Source organism: Melanotaenia boesemani, chromosome 18, assembly GCF_017639745.1.
Source record: "Melanotaenia boesemani isolate fMelBoe1 chromosome 18, fMelBoe1.pri, whole genome shotgun sequence".
Classification (NCBI taxonomy): domain Eukaryota; kingdom Metazoa; phylum Chordata; class Actinopteri; order Atheriniformes; family Melanotaeniidae; genus Melanotaenia; species Melanotaenia boesemani.
Window position 1 is genome coordinate 13884674 of NC_055699.1, and position 19335 is coordinate 13904008.

General features: G+C 41.6%; 1 protein-coding gene across 9 annotated transcripts in view; it reads right to left on the reverse strand.

Moving 5' to 3' along the window:
- Window positions 1-19335, reverse strand: part of ncoa2 (nuclear receptor coactivator 2) — a 63468-nt gene that overhangs the window by 14337 nt on the left and 29796 nt on the right. For all 9 annotated transcript variants that reach the window (XM_041968293.1, XM_041968295.1, XM_041968292.1 and 6 more), the window contains exons 3-11: window positions 16645-16752; window positions 16221-16393; window positions 13042-13145; window positions 10655-10832; window positions 9159-9347; window positions 5123-5224; window positions 3738-3878; window positions 3365-3512; window positions 1065-2418 (exon numbers count right to left, since the gene is read on the reverse strand). In XM_041968293.1, coding sequence (XP_041824227.1) covers window positions 1065-2418; window positions 3365-3512; window positions 3738-3878; window positions 5123-5224; window positions 9159-9347; window positions 10655-10832; window positions 13042-13145; window positions 16221-16393; window positions 16645-16733 — 2478 coding nt within the window. In that variant the 5' untranslated portion in view covers window positions 16734-16752. The remainder of the gene's footprint in view (window positions 1-1064; window positions 2419-3364; window positions 3513-3737; window positions 3879-5122; window positions 5225-9158; window positions 9348-10654; window positions 10833-13041; window positions 13146-16220; window positions 16394-16644; window positions 16753-19335) is intronic.

Below are 19335 nucleotides of genomic sequence, written 5' to 3' on the forward strand. Positions count from 1 at the left end.
CTCTCCTGGGGGTATCTACACCTCTCTCATCTCCCTTTTGTTCAGTTCAGACTCTCTTATTATGCATCTAATCACCTTTTCCTCTTTAACATGTGTACCCCAAGCATCCAGCCATATATACAGCTAGTGGGCACAGCTAGGTGACATTCATTGCCACTGCAAACTCTTTTTATGAAAATATGAACATGCATTATAACAAAAAAACGTGACTCCTTTAGAGTTGCTCCTACTCAAACAGCTGCATAAAGTATATTTTATGTAAACTGCAAAGGAAGGTAACTGTGCAATTTAGTGTAATTCTATGTAATTCTGTGGTTAAGCACTGCTGTGTGTGACGGAATGACTTTTTCAGAATTGTGTTTTGTGTGTTTAGTAGAGCATGTCATACACAGGTCTCCTGTATGAAAGCATACAAGTCTCACTGGTTTTCTTTCCTACGTGGGGGCATCAGCAGGTCGGTATAAAATAAAAAACTCTGCCCTGTTGAAAATGTCTGCTACTCTGAAAATTTTGAGTTTCACTAGAAAAACTCTTCCTGCTCACTCCCTTTTACTCCTTTCTCTTTTAGCGCCAGGCCTGCCTTGTGCTCAGTGCCAAACCTGAGGATTCTGGCCAAATGAAACTGGGATCAAATGGCTGAAGAACCACAGGGGCTCCTTCCAAATGTCACAGTTGTTTGAAGCTGGCGGATAGATTCCTCTCAGCCTGTGCTGCCAACACACAGGCAGTGAAAGGCCCAGATATGTTTATGTACCTTCATAAAGAGTAATGACAAGACTAAATCTGAATGCATAATGCTGTCTGCTCTCTGCATCGCCTATTTGTGCATTTAACTGTAACATCCTGCATGGACATGGGACTTAGAGGAGCCAACATCTGCTACCTAACCCAGATTTATGCTCAGTAAAAAAAGAAGACAAGTAGAGCAACAGAAGGCCTCATATTTTGCTCTTCTCAATAAGCCCTGGTTCTTCCATCATATTCTAACACACAAAATGTTTTCAACACTTGAAACTTTCCCTTAAGAGTGCACAGTAGAAGAAAGGAGCTTTGCAAACACTGACCTGCTCAGCGCGGTCGTACCCTGCATCCTGTTTCTCTGCTTTGACCTGCGGATGTTTGCCCCCTTCGATCTTCACCTCCCCAGGCTCCAGCTTAGGGACCTTGTCCTTCATTACAGTGTCATCTTTATCCAGTAGATAGCGCAGCAGTGCATTGTCCTTTTTCTTGGGGCTCAATGGCTCCTGCCTAGGAGTAGTTTCTGCCCCAGAAGCTGTACCACCAGCACCCTGTGTTTGGTCTTGGCCCAGTTCTTTGCCTGTAGCCTCTGCAGTGAGTTTGGCAAGGTCTACAGGGGATGTACTGTTCTGAAGCAGTTGGTGGAGGATTTTGTGTTTTTCTTTGAGGGATGTGGCGTGTGTGCTCCCTAATGCGTGGCCACCCCGGACCCCTGTGCCAGCCTGGTCCTTCCCCTCACCTCCTGCACTGGGGGACAAGGGTGTTTCCAGAGGTTCTGGCTTAGTGGTGAGCAGTTGCATTAACTTGGTGTTCCCCTTGTTGTCATGCATGCGGTTGTGAGCATCGTGGCCCTCAAGTGGGTCCTCCCTCTCCTCCTTGGGCTCAGCTTGGCTGCTCTCTGTTTGGGTCTGGGTGTGTCCCTGACTAACCTCTGAGTGAGGTCCAAAGTCTCCTGTTCCACCTGTTGCACTGCTACTTCCTCCAAGTTTTGACATCAGATGAGTGTTTACCCCTGACCCTGTTGTGACCCCAGCTGGGGAGCCCATCTTCCGGTCTGGAGAGCCCAGTGTATGTGCATGAGGAGCCCCATGCCCGTGTCCTACTCCGTGGCACTCACTAAGGGCCTGGAGAGCTGACAGAGAACTGCTAGTGTAGCTATTAGCATGGTTGCTACTTGTGCTACTACCTGGGCCTCCGGGCCCTCCACCACACATCCCCACTGGGGAGGGTGAGTGCAGGCCTCCTGCTACACGAGGGCTCCCTGCGCCTCCAGGGCTACCTCGGTGCCTGGGTGACAGCATAGAGTTCTGCTGAGGTGGATGGGGCCCTCCGACCGGGCTGGGGCTGGCACGAGAGGGACTGTTCATCCTCCAGTTGGGACCCTGCTGTGGTGGCTGCATGCCCCCAGTATGATTGTGTGGTGGGGGACAGCCGTAGCGGTAGCCCGGCATATGACCCCCCATTGCTGCTGGTTCTCTTGGACCAGCTGGGCCCGGAGGGGAGAAAGGCGTGCTGTTGCTGCTGATAGTAGTGTCTTGGCCTTGAGGCCCTGAACCTGGCAAACTGCCGGGGGTTGGTGGAGTCATGGAGGGAGTGGAGGAGTTCATTGGTTTTGGAGCCATCCCTGTTGCCTGACTGCCAGGACCCATGTCCTGACCCATTCCACAGACTGTCTGTTCCCTGGATGAACACACACACACACAACACGACTGATTAGTGATTTATCAGTCAAAAATAATCAGTTTTGTTTACATATAAAGAAACATACAGAAATATACAGAAGAGAATGGGTAAACAAGTTATACATATGTATCCTAAAACATGAACAATTCATAACATTGGGGGGTTTTCGGTGGCCTAGAACCTTTCCTTGAAATAGATCCTCAAGCACAGAGCCATCATAAAACAAATATGAATTGTATTTGGAACAACAATGCAAAACCCAACAACATATCCTCTGAAGATGGTTTTATAGTGGAATAAATAATAGGACAAATTCTTAGATATAAAAGAAGTTTGCAAAAAAGGCATTGTGGATAAAAGATGCTGCCTTGCCAGCCTCTGGATGGTTTGACCCATTCTAACATCTGGTGGGCTGTCGGTGGAACGTCCCAAGAGACAGCAGATGCTCTAAGCACTGAATGGAGCTGAAAGCGGACAAAAAATAATGAAGTGGGAGAGATTAAAAGAAATTTGAAGATTCTAAAAATAAATTTAGGCCCGACATCCCCAAGCATTTCTTTATGACTTTATGGCATAACTCCATCAAATTATGCCAAGGGGGGATTTGTGTACTGCCCACATTTTTCTAAGCCATTTCTCCACACAAATATTCACAAAATTTATTACCAAGGATTTTCTGTAGACGTTAGAGACATAGGGGGTAGATACCATGTTATTTAAACTGTGTTCCACCACACTGGAAGATGCTTTCTGCAGGCAGATAGCAGTATGTCTAACTGTGACCCAGTTCACTGACGAATGTGATATTAAGAATTGTCCCTTCCACACAGAGTGCATGAAGCTGTCAGGATATGCTGCAGGGCACCAACATGCTAAAACGCGTGAGCAAGTAGAAAGTGCAGATTATTCTCTTTCTGACAAAAGTGTAGAAAGTGAAACATACCTCTGTAGAATGTGCAGTGACATGTAGAGCTGGGGTTCGTTGGTTGCGGGCGAGCGAACCAGTTTGCTCTTTGTGTGAGCAGAGACGATGGTTCCATCAGAGAGAGAGAACCGGTAGATGGGGCTGAATGCTTGGCCGTGGTGAAGCACTGTGGGCACATTCCACATTTAGACTTATATGAGTAACTATATCAAAACTCTCAGACTTTGGCCATTAAATTCGAAACAATAAACAGCTTTTGTAAAATCAATCTAAAAAGCACTTTGTGGAATATGGTTTAGATAAATTTCCCCCAAATTAAAGATGTTTTATTGCATTTTATAAGAAGGTATTCAATTTTCTGCTCATGCAACATCAAATGAGATCTACTAACCTTCCTGTTGGTGCCTCTTGGCAAAAGACATCTCCCCATCATTCTGCAGGTGGAACCTCTGGATGCAGCGCCTCACCAGATCCTCCCAACCCGGCTTCATGGATGCTCGCAGCAGACTGGTATCCAAGGACGTTATCTTGCCTAACCACACAGAACCAGATTTTTCAGTTTCAGTCAGATAGAGAAGAAAGGATTTCTCTCCTTGTACAAAAATTTTGTAGAGTGCTGACTAGAAGATGTTCTTCATCGGGCAATTCTGCTGTGGTTTCGCATCTCCTGGAGATGTAAGTAGAAAGATGCTGTTCTCCTGGAGATGCTAAACAGCTCTGTTGTTGTAAGGTTGCTTCAACTTGTCAGAAGCTAAATATGTACTCTGTGATTAATAAATTTCAGTCTATGTGAGATTAAAAATAAAAACATTGAACCGTTAGCACAGGTGAAATAAAAACACCAGTTTGACACCAAAGACAGCGCTACTCCACAGTGGCTTAACTTCCTTCGGAGCTTAACAAGTACATCCAGGAAATGTGTGTAAACACTTGTGTACAGTAATTCTTACTGGTGCAACACTTTCTCCTCACCGGAGTGCAATTTAAATGGAGGCAGCGGTGCATTTGAAGGGTTCACAAATATACTGCTGCTTGAGTGACAGCTACAGGGACACACTTCTCACAGAAACGTCTGTGACAGAAGTCATTCACAGCACTACATCATATCTGACAAAGTGGTGCAGGGAAAAAAAGAAGAGACTGCAAAGGCAATATTATTTCTAACATAGTGTTTACCCAAAAGCTATGAGTTAAAAATCATACAGTAAATCTCCAGCAACACAAATTATGGTAATTATCTTGATCTGTGTGGTGCTAACAGACAGGCGAATGAGCAGAGGCATCCGTACAAAGTCTGTGTGGAACTACTGTAAATTAATGTATGTCAACTAACTGTGAGTGTGTGTGTTTGTGGGATGTGGAGTCTGTCTGTGTGTGTGCCACACAAATGGTAGCAGTACATCAAAGACCAGGGGGGGGGGAAACTCAACTGTCTGTATCTTTGAATGTGATCAAACAGGTACTTTACCTCCCAGAGAGCAGATAAAGGTGGAAAAATAGCTCAACTGACTTATTCAATCCTAAGGGCTTTTACTATAGATATAATAATCTCTGAAATACTTTAACTGTAGTGTGTGTGATTTATAGATAGGGGATTTGGGATAAGTTGGTGCTGGGGATCAGTGTAGGCATCATATTATTTTTTCAACACAGGGAAAAGTTAATCTGAACATCCATATCTGTGAAAATTGGTATTATGGGAGGAGCAGGCTAAAATCACTGGTAAAGCTTGTTCCATTAGTTTGGCGTTTCTGGCTGTGGGACTGGTTCCTGTACCTTGCAGGTCCTGGCGTGTAGCGAAGCTCTCATGCGTGGGAAGCATGGGCCTTTCTTTTGTGGGTACCCTCCGAGCCACGCAGATCAGACACGACTGGAAGTCTGAGGAAAAGAGGGGGAACAATGTGTGGAAGATTAGGTAGAGGAGGTAACAAAGTGAATAGAAAAGAGACAGAGGAAATAAAGGGGGATGGGAAGGGGCATAAATGATAGAGACAGAGGGAGGGAAAGAAAATGAAATGCATGTTATTCCCAAGAAGCATAATTAATACAGTTATTAATGAGCATGGGGATCAGGGCTCCATTCCAAGCACATATCGCTGGCAAGGGAAATGATGTAGTGTGACCTTTGAAGGGCTGGTGTGTGTGTGTGCTCAAGTGCATGCCTCTGTCTGGTTTCACCTGAAGTGCCATTTCACACAGACGACACCTCCCCTTGCCCAACATAAAAGACTCCCATCACTCAGTCATGACAGTTGCCTCTAACACGTGTGAAAATGACATAAACTGGGGTGACCTCAAAGTCTGCCATCTAACTTTCCTGTGCCAATAATACAATCCCACATGTTTCTGACAAGGTAATCCCGTGCCAGGAGCAATCGCACACGTCTTATTTTCACTTGTAAACAGAGCGTCTTGGGTGGTCGGCCTTTAAATCTGTGAATCTCTTAAGTTTTTTTTTGTCATACTGTTCCTATATTTCTGCAACTGTACCCACGGATCGTCCCTACAAATAGCATACATGTAAATTACTCACACGCTTTAGGTCAGGGTCCTTTTCAATCTGTGTCTGACTATGGTTGGTAAGCAGCTGCTGCACACAAAAAGGAAATGGATGGCTGAAACTAATTTTCACTCACCGTTTAATTTTGTCACTAATATTTTGGCCCTGGCAAAGCTGCAGAGGTGTGTTCAGTTTATTTTCTTTGTCATGAAGATCAGAGTTAATTAAAGAAACAATACATATTCTTCTCTTTGAGGTCATAATTTATAGGTTTGTGAAGCTCATGTATGAATTATAAATGAGCTTTAAATAAAAACCCAGATTGGAGACATGAGGCCGATATAAAAACCTCGCTCTGACAGATTTCCATTCAGGAGGAAACTTCTGTCAATGATGTGCCATTATCTATATCTACTCCTTGTGATGGCAGTGGTTGCTGGTAATGTATCTGAAAATAATGGCATCATCAAATCAATATCAAGCCTTAAAAAGTGTCTTTTTTTTTTTTTTTTTTAAATTCAGGTGTTAAGTATCACTCTCAAATATGCTCAATGCTCAATTCTAGTCCCAAAAAAGGACCAAATATGAAGGTGCATTCACACCCGTTCATCTTAGTTAAACCCAAGTTAATCTGCTTGGAAAGTCTGGTTGGTTTGGAGAGATGTGAATGTGCAACCACACTTTAATGTGTGGTTGCACATTTTTTGCCTAAAAACGTAGGTCTGTTTGCTTCACGTGAACCAAACTGACGCCCAATTGGATAATTTCTAAATATTCCTAATATTCAACTATTATTTATATTACAAAAACGAGCAATAAGAATCAGAAACAGGCATAAAGTCACCCCTCTAATATACTCTCACATACTTAAGATTTTAAAGTTTCCTCAACCTAAAAACAATCCAGATGATGTACGAAGTTACACATTATTCACTGCCCAGCAGCATCCAGAAACTGAAGTATGGCTAACACATGCACTGAGAGCAAGTCACATGTTCAATAAACCGGATGTAAGAACTAACACTAAGTATCATAATATTAAACTTATTATTATTATCATTATTATTATAACACTAAGTATCATAATATTAAACTTATTATTATTATTATTATTATTACACTAAATATCATACTATTACAGTCAGGGGGGTGTCATTATGGGACACTTGCTCAGAGGAAATGATGAACTGTTAGTCTTTTGTAGCTTTAAACAAACTTTGTATTCCTGGAATATGACTATTTAAAATTTTGTTTTTACTGTACTTAATGTAATAATACCATGTACATGTTGTCTGCTTGATTTTTATATGTCAACAGTTGGAATTCAAACTACTTAGGGATTATTATGAATGTTGGCTACTTTCTTTAGCTTGTTTACATTATTATTTTGGACATGACACAAGAGGGCAGATCTAGAGAAGTCCTAAACTTCTACCCACTTCCATTCGGACATGTCACCGTTTACTAGGATTTTGTGTCACTTAGCACAAAACAATAATTCTTCTTTTTTGTATTTTATTCTCTTATTTGTATAAAGATCTATCTAGCCATCTAGAAATACAGATGGAGCAGGCGGACGACACCGTATGTGGTGGAAGCTGTAGATTCTTGATGCAGTGCCCCCTCAAACAATGAGAGGAATGAGTAATTCAGAAGGTTCAGTTTGTTTGAACAAGTGCAACGTGAAAACAAACTCAGACCAAATGAATGATGCAACACAGAGCTGGTGGCAGTCTACGGTGCCACCCATTTCATCATAAGTCACTTTATTTCTTACAGTTATAGCTGATGACAGCAATCAGCCGGATGTTACGTGAGGGGGGAAGATTTATGATGTATTTTAATAAACTGAAGGAAAAATAAGCAAGGTTTTGTTTGGTGGATTATTTCTTTGTTGTAACAGTGCTTCTTAGCAATAAATCTTATACCATTGGAAAGCCTGTTTATTTCCCTTTTGAACACATTTGTAAGAAAAATCCATTTGTGGGATGCACAGTAACGTTGAATGTGAGTTGTGCCCATGAAACACTTGTCAAATCTTCTCTTCTAATGCTACACAGTTTATTCTGCTATTGACTTTTTGTGTCATTTATTGGATGAAATTTGAATTCTGCGGAAACAAGGCATAGTGAGAATTTAACTATTTCTTCATTTAACAACAGGAGCCTCAGTAGCATATGAAAGAACCATAGACAACCATAACAGCCTGGAACCTCCTCCTCATGCTGGTCACCAGCTTGGTCAGACACCGCTGTGTGATGGCATCCCTTTCTTTAATCAGTATTTATTGCAAATCAGCCAAACAACACACTCGGTCTGATTCCAGAATTGTTAAGTGGGGTTGAGGTCAGGACTGAAGGCAGGCTGGTAGCAGAATCTCATCTCAATACCCCTCTGTATTAAAATAGTCTCCAATGATGACAAGCCTTCTTTTTCCAGTGAGGTAGAAACTGCCCCACACCACCACGTTGCCTCCTCCATCGGTGCATAAGTCAACATAGTGTTCTTCACACTTTGCCCCTAAAATCCCACTGTCATGCACAGAATCTGGACTCATTGCTGAACATAACGTTTCTACACATGTCCAGGCTCCAGTGCACGTGTTGCTAATCGGGTACCAAACAGGAACATAACTGTCAGCACCTGGGGTACCAGAAGCTCAAAAGCAGAGCAAGAGCAGAATAAGTAAGAAGTTTTTCCAGGCTGCAACCCACATTATCAACTTTGCTGCTCATTCCACAAATGCATTTTTTATACTAATATGGCACTATTTAAAAGGGGGACAAAGAAATAAAAGTACTGGGTAAAGACTATTCTACGCAGTCACCTGTGTTCAGTCTAGAAATCTGCCCTGTCTTTAATTTTTCCAATCATTCAGATTTTCCCACAACACTAAAGCCTCGTATTTCTGATGAGGATCAAGACAAGGAATCAACAGGTGTGTGTGCTGAGAAAGGAAAACACATTCACCTTTTACAGCAGTTTAGGAGGCTCATGATGAAACTTAATAAAGTGTACGACCCCAAATTTGTGCAACAAAATGAAGTATAAACTTTTAAAAGGGAAAAATGCAACTGAAACTACTGCGTTCACTGATACATTTCCTAATTACAAATGTACTCACAACATACGCAAAACAGAACAAAAGTCAAAATGACTGAAATTGTGCAGCAATGTTTTAGAGTTTCAACAGACTGCGAAAACAATATTGCCCAAGGTTATTTCATAAGGTCACTACTTTAGTGTCAACTGATCCTCCAACTTTCTCCCTCACACTGTCCCCCCATACCACCTCCCTCTACCCTTCCATACCGTCTCCTTCCTCCTTGATGGACTTGGGCTCTGAAACAGCAAAACACTGCATGGTCTCATATTTCTGCTGCTGAGGCTCGTGCTCGTGCTGCTCGTCCTGGCTCTCGCAGTGCGGGTTGACCAGCATTCGGCAGTTGAATGTATGGCTGTTCCTCCTCGGACCCTCGCTGGACCACGGGACGCCATTGACTGTAAGGGGGAGCAGCAAGAAGGGGAAGGAGAGGGGGGGAAAAAAAATGACAATATGGTTTCCTGGGGATTTGGGTTGACAAATTTTACTCCAGTTAGAAATGAACAGCAGAAAGTGGAGATTGGGAACAGCGACGAGCCAAGAGAGGCTGCCGTGCTGCAAGTGAAAGACATAATGAGAGCAAGATAAGGAGAATGAAGGCAGAGTAAAAAGAGGAGAGCTGTTGCTGGGTAGAGATCAGTCATAATGAGCAGCTGGAACCCTGAGCCATCCATCCACAGCTACACATCGCAGCCAGGCCTCCATATGCATGTCCTCTAAAACATCACTGCCAACCTTTCACACATGCACACACGCATAAACAGCAAAAGAGGCATGTATGGACAACTCATTTCACTCGAGCACACTCCCATCACACTCCATCTGGTTTGTGATCTTATTCAGAGAATTGATAATCTCCAGTATCTGGGACACAACCCACTGATCGTTTCCAGGGTACTCTGCTCTGTGCTGCTCTTCCTCTTAAGTGGCTGGGTACTAAGACTTCAATCCGAAGCACCAGCTGAGAAGGAGGAAAGGACTTTAAGCCCCTGATGGGTGGCAACGACATATACATCAAAATCACATCATGTGCAGAAGAGATGTAGAAGAAAAAGATGACAGGGAGATGGCAAAACTTGGGTAACTGGGTAAATTCTAGCTTACAAACTTAAATGTTCTTTTTTCAGTAGATGAGTTGGACTAGCAGAATAAAAGATTTGTGAGGATAAGAAAGAAAGGGAAAGGGCGAACATGAAAATAGGAACTTGTGTAGGAGAGAAACAGCGAATAATAGAAAAAGTGAAGAAGGGGAAGGAAGGGTATGAAATGAGAATATAGGAAGAGTGCGATGCTGCTGACAGGGGAGAGAAGCCAAAAAAAGGAAGTTAATTAGCTGAAAAGGGGAGAGGAAGAGGAGAAGAGTGAGAGCAAACGTCTGGGCTAAGCATCAGCAAAAGCGAAAATGAAGAACCTATCGGTTTTATCCACACTGCCAAATCTTGCTGTGACACTGTTTTTTCCCCACGTACTCCCTGCAGGGGTTTAATCATAAACATTTTAATTAAAGTGGGATTCACTGTTCAGTAACAACCTGCAAAATTAGAGAAGCAAAGGAAGCACATATAGAGGATGTACGTGGTGACTCAGGGAAATAAAAAAAAAGAAAAGAAAGAGGGTTGTGTAGCTAAAGCAGCACAGTGAGAGAAAAACTGACAAGTAGAAGAAAAATATAAACAGCACAGTAAATGCTAAGGTCATGGCTAACCGAGGGATTTAGGCAGCAGGTTCTTGATGAACTCGGCATGATCCCCAACATGAAGCACGCTGTAGACACTGGTGTTCATCAGCTCCTCCTGGTTGTAACGCAGATACTGGGTCACATTTTCTGACACAAACACGATGTTTCCTTCCATGTTCACCACAAAGAAGAAGCCGTCCAGGGCCTGGAGGGTAGAAAAGGGAGAGTTTGTAACTGTTACATCTTTAACATGGATAAATAAACCTGACCAGCAACACTGCTCACTTTTACTTCCTACTAACAGAAGAAACACTGCAACTAGATGACTCATTAAAAGCCTAATCCTCACTCAATCTACTTTTAGTCCTACAGACTTTGTTGTTCAATTTAGCAACTTTATTAGCAGTTTTCTTGCTGTGTGCTCCTTGTCTTTAGTGATGGGGTTTTTGTGCTTGCTTTGCCTGAATTATGGCCTTTTTGAAGCAGCCGGAACGTGTATGCGCTACTAAAGTGTTTGCATGTGTCTTTGCAAATTGTCTAATGTGCAGTACATTAAACTACACCTACAGAGAGACGATTAGTACTCGGAGTGGTGGGTATGTGCGCCACTTGTGCTAAACGTTGGTGCAGCTGGTAGAAAGCAGGATAAAAGCATGTGCCTGCAGAGATCGGAGGAGGTAAAAGGAGGAGCAGAACTTAATTGAAAGAATACAGCCTCGGGTCAGCCATTACACACAAGATTATGTCAATTAGGCTGTCAAATCATCTGGAGCCTTAAAAAAAAAAAAAAAAAAACATACTGGAGCTTGCAAAGCTGGTGTCAAGATAAAACACAGGAGACCCATCTCAAGGTGTCTGCTCCTCACCTCTTCTTAAATGATCATTACATAAACACTGCACACACATTTGTTAGTTTATAGAGCTATATATACTGTAAAAAACTATACAGTTTGACACATAACGCACTACCTAGTATACAACTATTATCAACTGTACACCTCTAAAACTAGTCAACCGCTGGGCTAATTTGAATGTTGACTCAACTCTTTCATCATATTTACATTCATACTGAAATTTTACCACAGCTGCCCTACGCTGCTTCTCATCTGTCACTGCATGAACTGAGCCTGCTCCAAAATGCAACACGGTTGTGCAAGTCCATCCTGTATGAGGAAAGAACTTGGACTGAGCAGAACAAACACTCCATAGTGCCAACTCCAGCCTTCCTCCAGTAAGTATTGCATAATGCTGCTAGCCAATATCTTAATTTACAATGCCCTTACTAAAAATGCACAGCAGAGAAGGCTACAGCCAGTACAAGTAAATACACCCTAAATAAATACATTGAAAGAATTCACACTTGTTGTATTGTATTCATTCCACACTGCAAGTATTTATTGTCTTGAAATGGCAATATATGTTTTACCTTTATAATGAGAAGAGAGGATAGGTAGTGAATTATTATTATAGGGTTTTTTGCTAAGTTATTTTTCTTTTAGCTAGACATTGCTTTTCATCATTTTGCCTTCTGTCCAGCTGTTTCAAAAACAATTAACTGTTTCCTTCAATACGACCAGCCATATGGAGTGGACTATCAACAATGACATAATATGACAGAATACGACATATGACAGAACACAACTGCTCAAAGAAGGTTAAAACAACAGCATGCTAATGTTTCTTCACAGCCCTTTACGTCTCTCTGTGTTAGCATGAACGTAGGCAGCTGAGTGCCGTGGAGGAGGGACAGTCCTTCTCCTCGGAGCAGGCTGAAATAAGGCTGGGGACATGGCCAGAGTGGGTGTGAATGGCCTATCGGTGTGTTTTGGGGCTGCTGACAGATGGGAAAGCTTGCAGGCTGCACTGGGCTATATTTAGCCGTAAGTTAGTATGTCGATTCAGTGACGCTGGACCAGAAGTGCTATAAATATTCCATGACAGGACAGATCTAGAGGCGAATGGAGAGAAGATGGGGAGGGAAAGGAGATCTGAACAAGTAGGAGGGAGAAAGGGAGGGAGGAAATGGGTGAGAGGACAGCTTCAATGGACTGATTCATTCGCCAGGCTGTTGCTTTCTTTCCCATTATATGTAAGCACTTCACTGGCCCTGCACGGTACAACGAGGCCATTGCTCTTCTTGGTGATTTACAGCCAATCAGGGGCAGATACAAGATGCTGGCAGCTTTAACTCCCCACAGCTACACACACATATAACCACTACTGGCACATCTGTGATTGTTCTCTGTGGATGGCACTCTTCATTATATACCAATCATGGTTTAAAGAGGAGAGCGTATCCTTTGTCGAGTGGTTCTGTGGTACTTCAGTGTCAATGTGGCAATTTGTAACAATTTTCTCATAGATATGAAACTATGAGTTAAGGTGACGGGGGGAAAAAAAAGCCCTCCACCCACCTCCAACATCATTGGTCCCAAGGCATCTTTGTCAATCACACTTTGGCCTGTTGATGACACGTCAGCCTTCTGCACCTCCTCCTCATTTGCTGCAGCAGCTTTTTCTGTTAACACAAAAGCAAATAATATGCACTTAAAAAGACAAGAAAAACAAAAAACCAAAAAAAATGACCCACATGCTTTAAAGAGGTCAGCTGCTGACAAGGATTTTAACAAGTATCCATCTGGTAACAAAGCAAAAACATTTGGTCCCTTTGTAAGAACATGTCACTGTGGCTCAAACCCAAGCACAGAGCAGCAAACAGAGTGAAAAGTTGTTGCAAATGAGTGTCATGGTCACACTGGTGACAGCCACTGGATGGATTTCACTGTCATGTACAAACATGGAGAGTGTGTAAAGAGCTATTGTACCAAACAGACCATATTTGTTCCCATGAAGTCATGCAGAAGGGGTAAAACTCTCATTTTATCTAAAAAGTTGGCCTTAATTCTTTCTTTTAATTATGTTTTTTACAGTTACAAGCTACCTGTAGACAACAAATACAGACAATAAATCACTTTAAAAAACAATTAAATATTTAACAAGTCTTTTTTCTTATAGCAACTGGAAGACCTTATGTTCCACAAGTATTGGACTTATTGGATATCAAAGTGCAGATATCTTAAGCATGACTTCTACATATACATGTATGTGACTTAGAATTCACCTAGAGATCAGGGCAAAAATCTGCAGTGCACATATAAAAAGCTCATGAACATGACTGAGCATTTTAAAATCAAATGGCAACATTTTTTTGATATATAAAAAAAAAGGAATTCTGCAACTTATGCAGAAATGAAAGAAAATTTATTCCTGTAAGCTTGTGTACCTGCATTATGCTGCTATGCATTTGTCCATGCGATTGGTTTAATAACCATGCAGAGAAGCCGTATGTTCAGAGCGTAGGCTGCCCTACTTTTAGAGTCGATGATGAGAGGTGGAATATGAGTGGGCTATTTGGGGAGGGTTGGGGGGGGGGACATTTAATGGACGCACCATGCCAAGAAAAGGGTTGACCATATGGTTTAAAAAAAAAAAAAAGAAAAAAAAAAAGAAGCTAACTAATTCATATCCACATCCTAGCTTGAACAGTGTGAACGTAGACGTGTGAAAGCTGACAAAAAGTGCAGGTTTCACTCTGCTCTGTGGGCCTGTGCAGTATCCCACAGACATACATATTCATCTCTTTCAGCATTAATGGCGTGTGCATCAGCAGGGCCTATCGAAGCCCAGCAGGGCCCTGTAGAGCAGCGCAGCTGCCCCAAGTGCAGACCCATCAGTCAGTGTCATGGCGGCTCTCCTTGGCTTTCTGTTCGTCTGCAGAACTGTGGCACTGTGCCACCAAAAAAAAGCAGGAATTGATCAATTAAAAGGATTGCTTATTGTATTAAATTTGACATAATATACAACTGGCAAGACATTTGCATCAACACTCTCTTATTTAAGAAGTGATTTGTAGTGTATTGTTTACATTTTTCACTTATCTGTAATAGAAAAAAGCAATACAAGAATAGTGCATGTAGGAGAATAGCAGCTACTGCATAACTCAGCCACCAGCTCATGAAGAGAGGTCCTAACTGCTCCCTCTTGCCAACTGAGTAAAGAAAGCTTCTAAATTCTTGCCTATGCCATTACTTTATAGACTCTATAAGTATATTATGCCACATATTTTCTGCTAAGGAATAACAAGCCAGAAAAAGCAAACCTATACTAAGCTTTTTACCCTGATTTCAATTAGGAAATGTACATACACTGCACACAGAGTAAACATGAATGAATTAACAGCTTATGGCAAAATGCAGTGTATTCAGAGGCAACGTGTCTATCCATGAGCTAGTACTTGTGACAGCGTGACTGGACGTAACATAACATCCCTCCTTGGCTGAGCTGTAGCAGCCAAAATTTTTAAAAACCCAATAACTCAAAGCAAAAACAATTTAAATGGATAAATGCTTTTAAGTAGATGTATATGAGATGTAATGAAAAGAAGGAATGATGGTAGGGTGGCCTAAAACATCACCTTAAAGCAGTCACCATCAGTACTTCAACAAGTGAAAGAGGAAGGGAACAAAAGGCAAACGAGAAAGCTGCAGTGGTGCAGTAGCTCTCAATTTTCACTATAAAAAGCCTTCTCTGTGTGACTTCTGACGTAAGGAGGACGAAGCAGAAAAGTATGATTTAGCTCTTGCCTCATTACTCTGCACAAACAATATTGCCCTTAGAGGTAGGACGGGGATGCAGAGACAGAGAGGAGGTCAGAGAGGGAGTATTATATACAATGGTGTAGCGAGGATGTAGGTGGTAGTATTTTATTGATTTATTATTTCGTTTTTTATTGGGGGGGGGCTGAGTCTGTAATTTTTTTTTTGCATCACATCTATCTGGATTGCATAACAGTTGGCTCTGTGAGTCACACAAAACAAGATGTCGTCACCAGCCGGTCTGATTCATGCACCTCGAGTAGGCTGCTGTTTTACGACAAGTTGATCAGGCTGGCTCTATCATCCATGTGGTCTGAGGTTAAGTTGAAAACTCATGGTTAATTTTCAAGAAAAGCAAACTAAACTATACCAAATTACTCAAGACCACCTTCAAAAAGAAGAGTTTAAGCAGGTAAAACCAAGCTCACCTATTTATTTTCTTTATGTTCTGGCTCTGAATGTATGTGTGAATGATTGGGAGCAAACAGATATTGCTCTGATTCAATAATGGAGTGATGCTAAGAAATTACAGATGTTTTTTAATAACATGAATTATATTGCTTGGAACAGATCCCAAGCCATCATATCTATACAGTGACATGCGGTTATATTGAAAAATCGTTAGCCTCATAGCATAACTGACATTTTTTGGCTAAACTGTAATTTCTGTCTTAATATTGCTGATTCACTGTGCATTGTTGCCTTGAAAACTTTAAAATTTGACTTAGGCATTTATGCTATGAGACTAACAAAATGGCGAACACATAAAGCATATTGCAGCTTTGTAGCAGTGTTAAATAATGTGCCCGTTGTCAGCCAAGCCTTAGTTTTTGTCTGCTTAGTGAATCAATACCTCTTTTACCACTGTAAAATAGAAACATTCAGGTTTAGTTTCTTCAGCCAGACAGTGTAACAACATTGCAGGCTGTAAAATGTACCTTGCTCCTTTATTTGTCTGATTTGTTTCACAGTTTCCTTCAGGATTGCACATTTGTCAGGTTTGACGTTGAAGTTGTCGATATCGTTGAAGTTGGCGAATATCAACTCGGCGAGCTCTTCAATGTATTTGTTCTCATGCTCGCGGTTGCGCTTCTCGTTGCTCCGCTTGGGACTGCAGGAACAAAAAGAATGCAGGGTTGGGAAAATGTGAGGAAGATGGTATATAAAGAATTAAGAGTTTGTTTTTTTTTTAGAATGGAAATTGCATTTTAAAAAATAGACAACAGCAAATTGGAAAACCAGAAAGGAGGAGGAGGCATCTACACTAAACAAGAAGCTTGTTTTTCTGACACGTTCCCTTAAAACCTATTTGATCAAATCAAGTAGAAATGCAAAACTAAAGTCCATCAGATGACGTCTTACCTGGGTCCTATAAGTTCGGCTGAACAGTCTTTGCGTTTCCGTGACTCTGCCCTGGCAGGGTCAGATGAGTTATCACCAACTCCACTCATCCTCAATGCATATCAGCGTCTGGAAAACATAAACAAGTAAACAGTATCTTTAAAACAATGCAGGATAACAACACTGTAAGGCCTGTGTTCATGCCAACATGGGGATCTGCACACACAAGCCTGTGCAGGGCACAGGTTGAGTCACTCCAGGAAAAAAATAAGTGAAAATGGAGCATAGATAGAGATTCAATCATTTCTCACCGATGGCGTGGCTCTCCCCAGAGAGAGAGAAATGAGAGCACCGCGCTTTGCCCACAGCACCAGACTGTGCGCTCAACCATGTACCAAGTATAACCCATTCGTTACACAGAAACAAGCAAAGCCAGCTCACATTGAGGCAAGAATGGGTTTACGATGAGAACATGTGTCAGTGTTAGCTTTCTCTAAACATGTTATCTGTGCTGATTTGCAGGAGTCATTCAAAAACTAAATGTAAGAATCAAGTCTGCTGTTTCTGTGCTTGTGTGACAGCAAGTAAGATTTTACTAAGCAAGAACCCATCTTTTGACTGTTTTGTGCTATTAGAAGTGACAATATGGGGTCTGTTGCAGTTGTTAACACCAACCACAGATATTGTAATCTTGGGAGGATTTTTTATGGCATTTTTCTCAACATCACTGATTCAAAGATTTCTAATATTCTCACATTTATTCATCATTTCAAGTCTAAATTATTAACAGACACACACATTTTTGAAAATTAGTCCAACACAGAGAGTGAATGCTATATGAAGACCACATTAAAGCAGAACTGCTTGATTTTGCCACTGACAGCCTCAGACTGCAGATGTGACGCCTTCAGAAAATCCTGAGGGAAAAGGAAAACAGCATAATATAAAAAAAAGGGAAGGAAACAGGGTTTGTGTTTCTATATTCCTGAATTCTGGCAACAAAAAGAAGCTTGACCTTTATCAAAGCTTTTAAAATAAAATTACAGTTTGTTTTGGGTCTGCTCAGCAGAAAAAGAAGAGCAGAAGAACAATCCGGCAGCTTGTTTGCAAGAAAATTGCCATTATCCACATGTGTAATGTACTGGGGATTGATCACATGCTCTTTGGTGACTTGAACTCTGTGTTCACAAACATGAATATGAACAGAGAGGCTTAATCTTTTTATTTTGCAAAGGTAAGGTCTCCATTTTTTTTTGGGAATCATGAAGTAGTGGTCGGTTGCAGCACTGGAGGCCATCTGGATGGAGAGATGACCATTACTCCTTGATCTCTAAAAGTCATTTTATTAGTGTTGGTGTTTTTATTAACCTGGCATGGTGTGATGATGGCCAAAAAAAAACAAAAAACAAAAAACTTTGTGGACATCCGCAGGATGGATTACATTGTAGCCAATCTGCTTCCACTAGTTACTGAGTTCTCATTCAGTGTAGGGCCAACACCAAAATCCCTTACGTCCCTTGTTATTATTTAGACCCTTAAAGTTTTGAAAATGAAGATTAAAAAATTTCCCATACAACAACAAATCATGAGCGAATATGCATCTGATGATGCCTCAAACTCTGTATGCAAACATGCCTTCAGTTTATGCTCTTACCCTGAAAGTCACCACAGGCTGAACTTAATGCCAATAAATGAAAGACCATCAATTATTGATCTAAGTACTGTAATGTCTTATTAATTACTACCATCCTCTGAAAATCTAATGGCAGCTAATGGACTCTGGTTTAAATATATAGGAGGATACCTACCGCATACAAGATGCAAACACTTGTTTTCCCTGAAACAAATGGTGGCATCTACAAATATATGCATGGAAAAAATGCATTGTGTTGGTTCAAGCAAGATGGGTTATATACGTTTTTCATTTGCTTTTTTGTTTTAAAAAGAAGCAGAGAAGCGACAGAAAATCTAAGTCTCTCCACAGCACAGTGACTAAGGTTGGTGCATGCTGTGTTGTGATACACTCTCGGCTACTCTTGCCATGGAAACAGCTAAATCACACATGCTGCTTACTGCTCAGCCATTACATAAGAAGGGAATGGAGCGGAGAACAACACGATTTAGAGCAAAACAGAATAGCATAAGCAGGCAGGAGCAGGTTAAACTAAAAAGAGAGTTAGTGTCATCCAAACTTGAGTCTGGCTCCCTCCTGGCCTGGAGTGACCTACTTTAGGCTAATGATGGTGCCTGTGCTCAAATGGTTGAAGTCAAAGCAATGGTGATTGGCCAGAGAGAAAGAGGAGACTCTGAAGGGTAAAACATGCTCTGTTGACAAGTGGCTTGAGTACCACTGTTGACCTGTGGAGTGAATGGACAGATAATAATACACAAACATTGGTGTGCACGTGTCCTTGTATTTTACCCTTTCGAATACCATCAGGGTGTCTTTATGCTGTGGCACTATGGTGTCCACTGAAAATATAACACTCTGTATGGCAGAGGTTATACGCTTTTATTAATGACAACAGAAACAGGCCATTAAACTCTAATAGCCAAGTGTCGCTCTCTCTTCTTATTGGTTGTGCTGGGGCTTTGAAGCGCAAGTTACCATGGGGATTCTAGACCTGATTGGTTGTGCTTGTCCCGCTGGGCCAGATATGATTGGTTGCCTCCATCTCCTTGACATGACAGTAATGATGGGTCAATGTACAT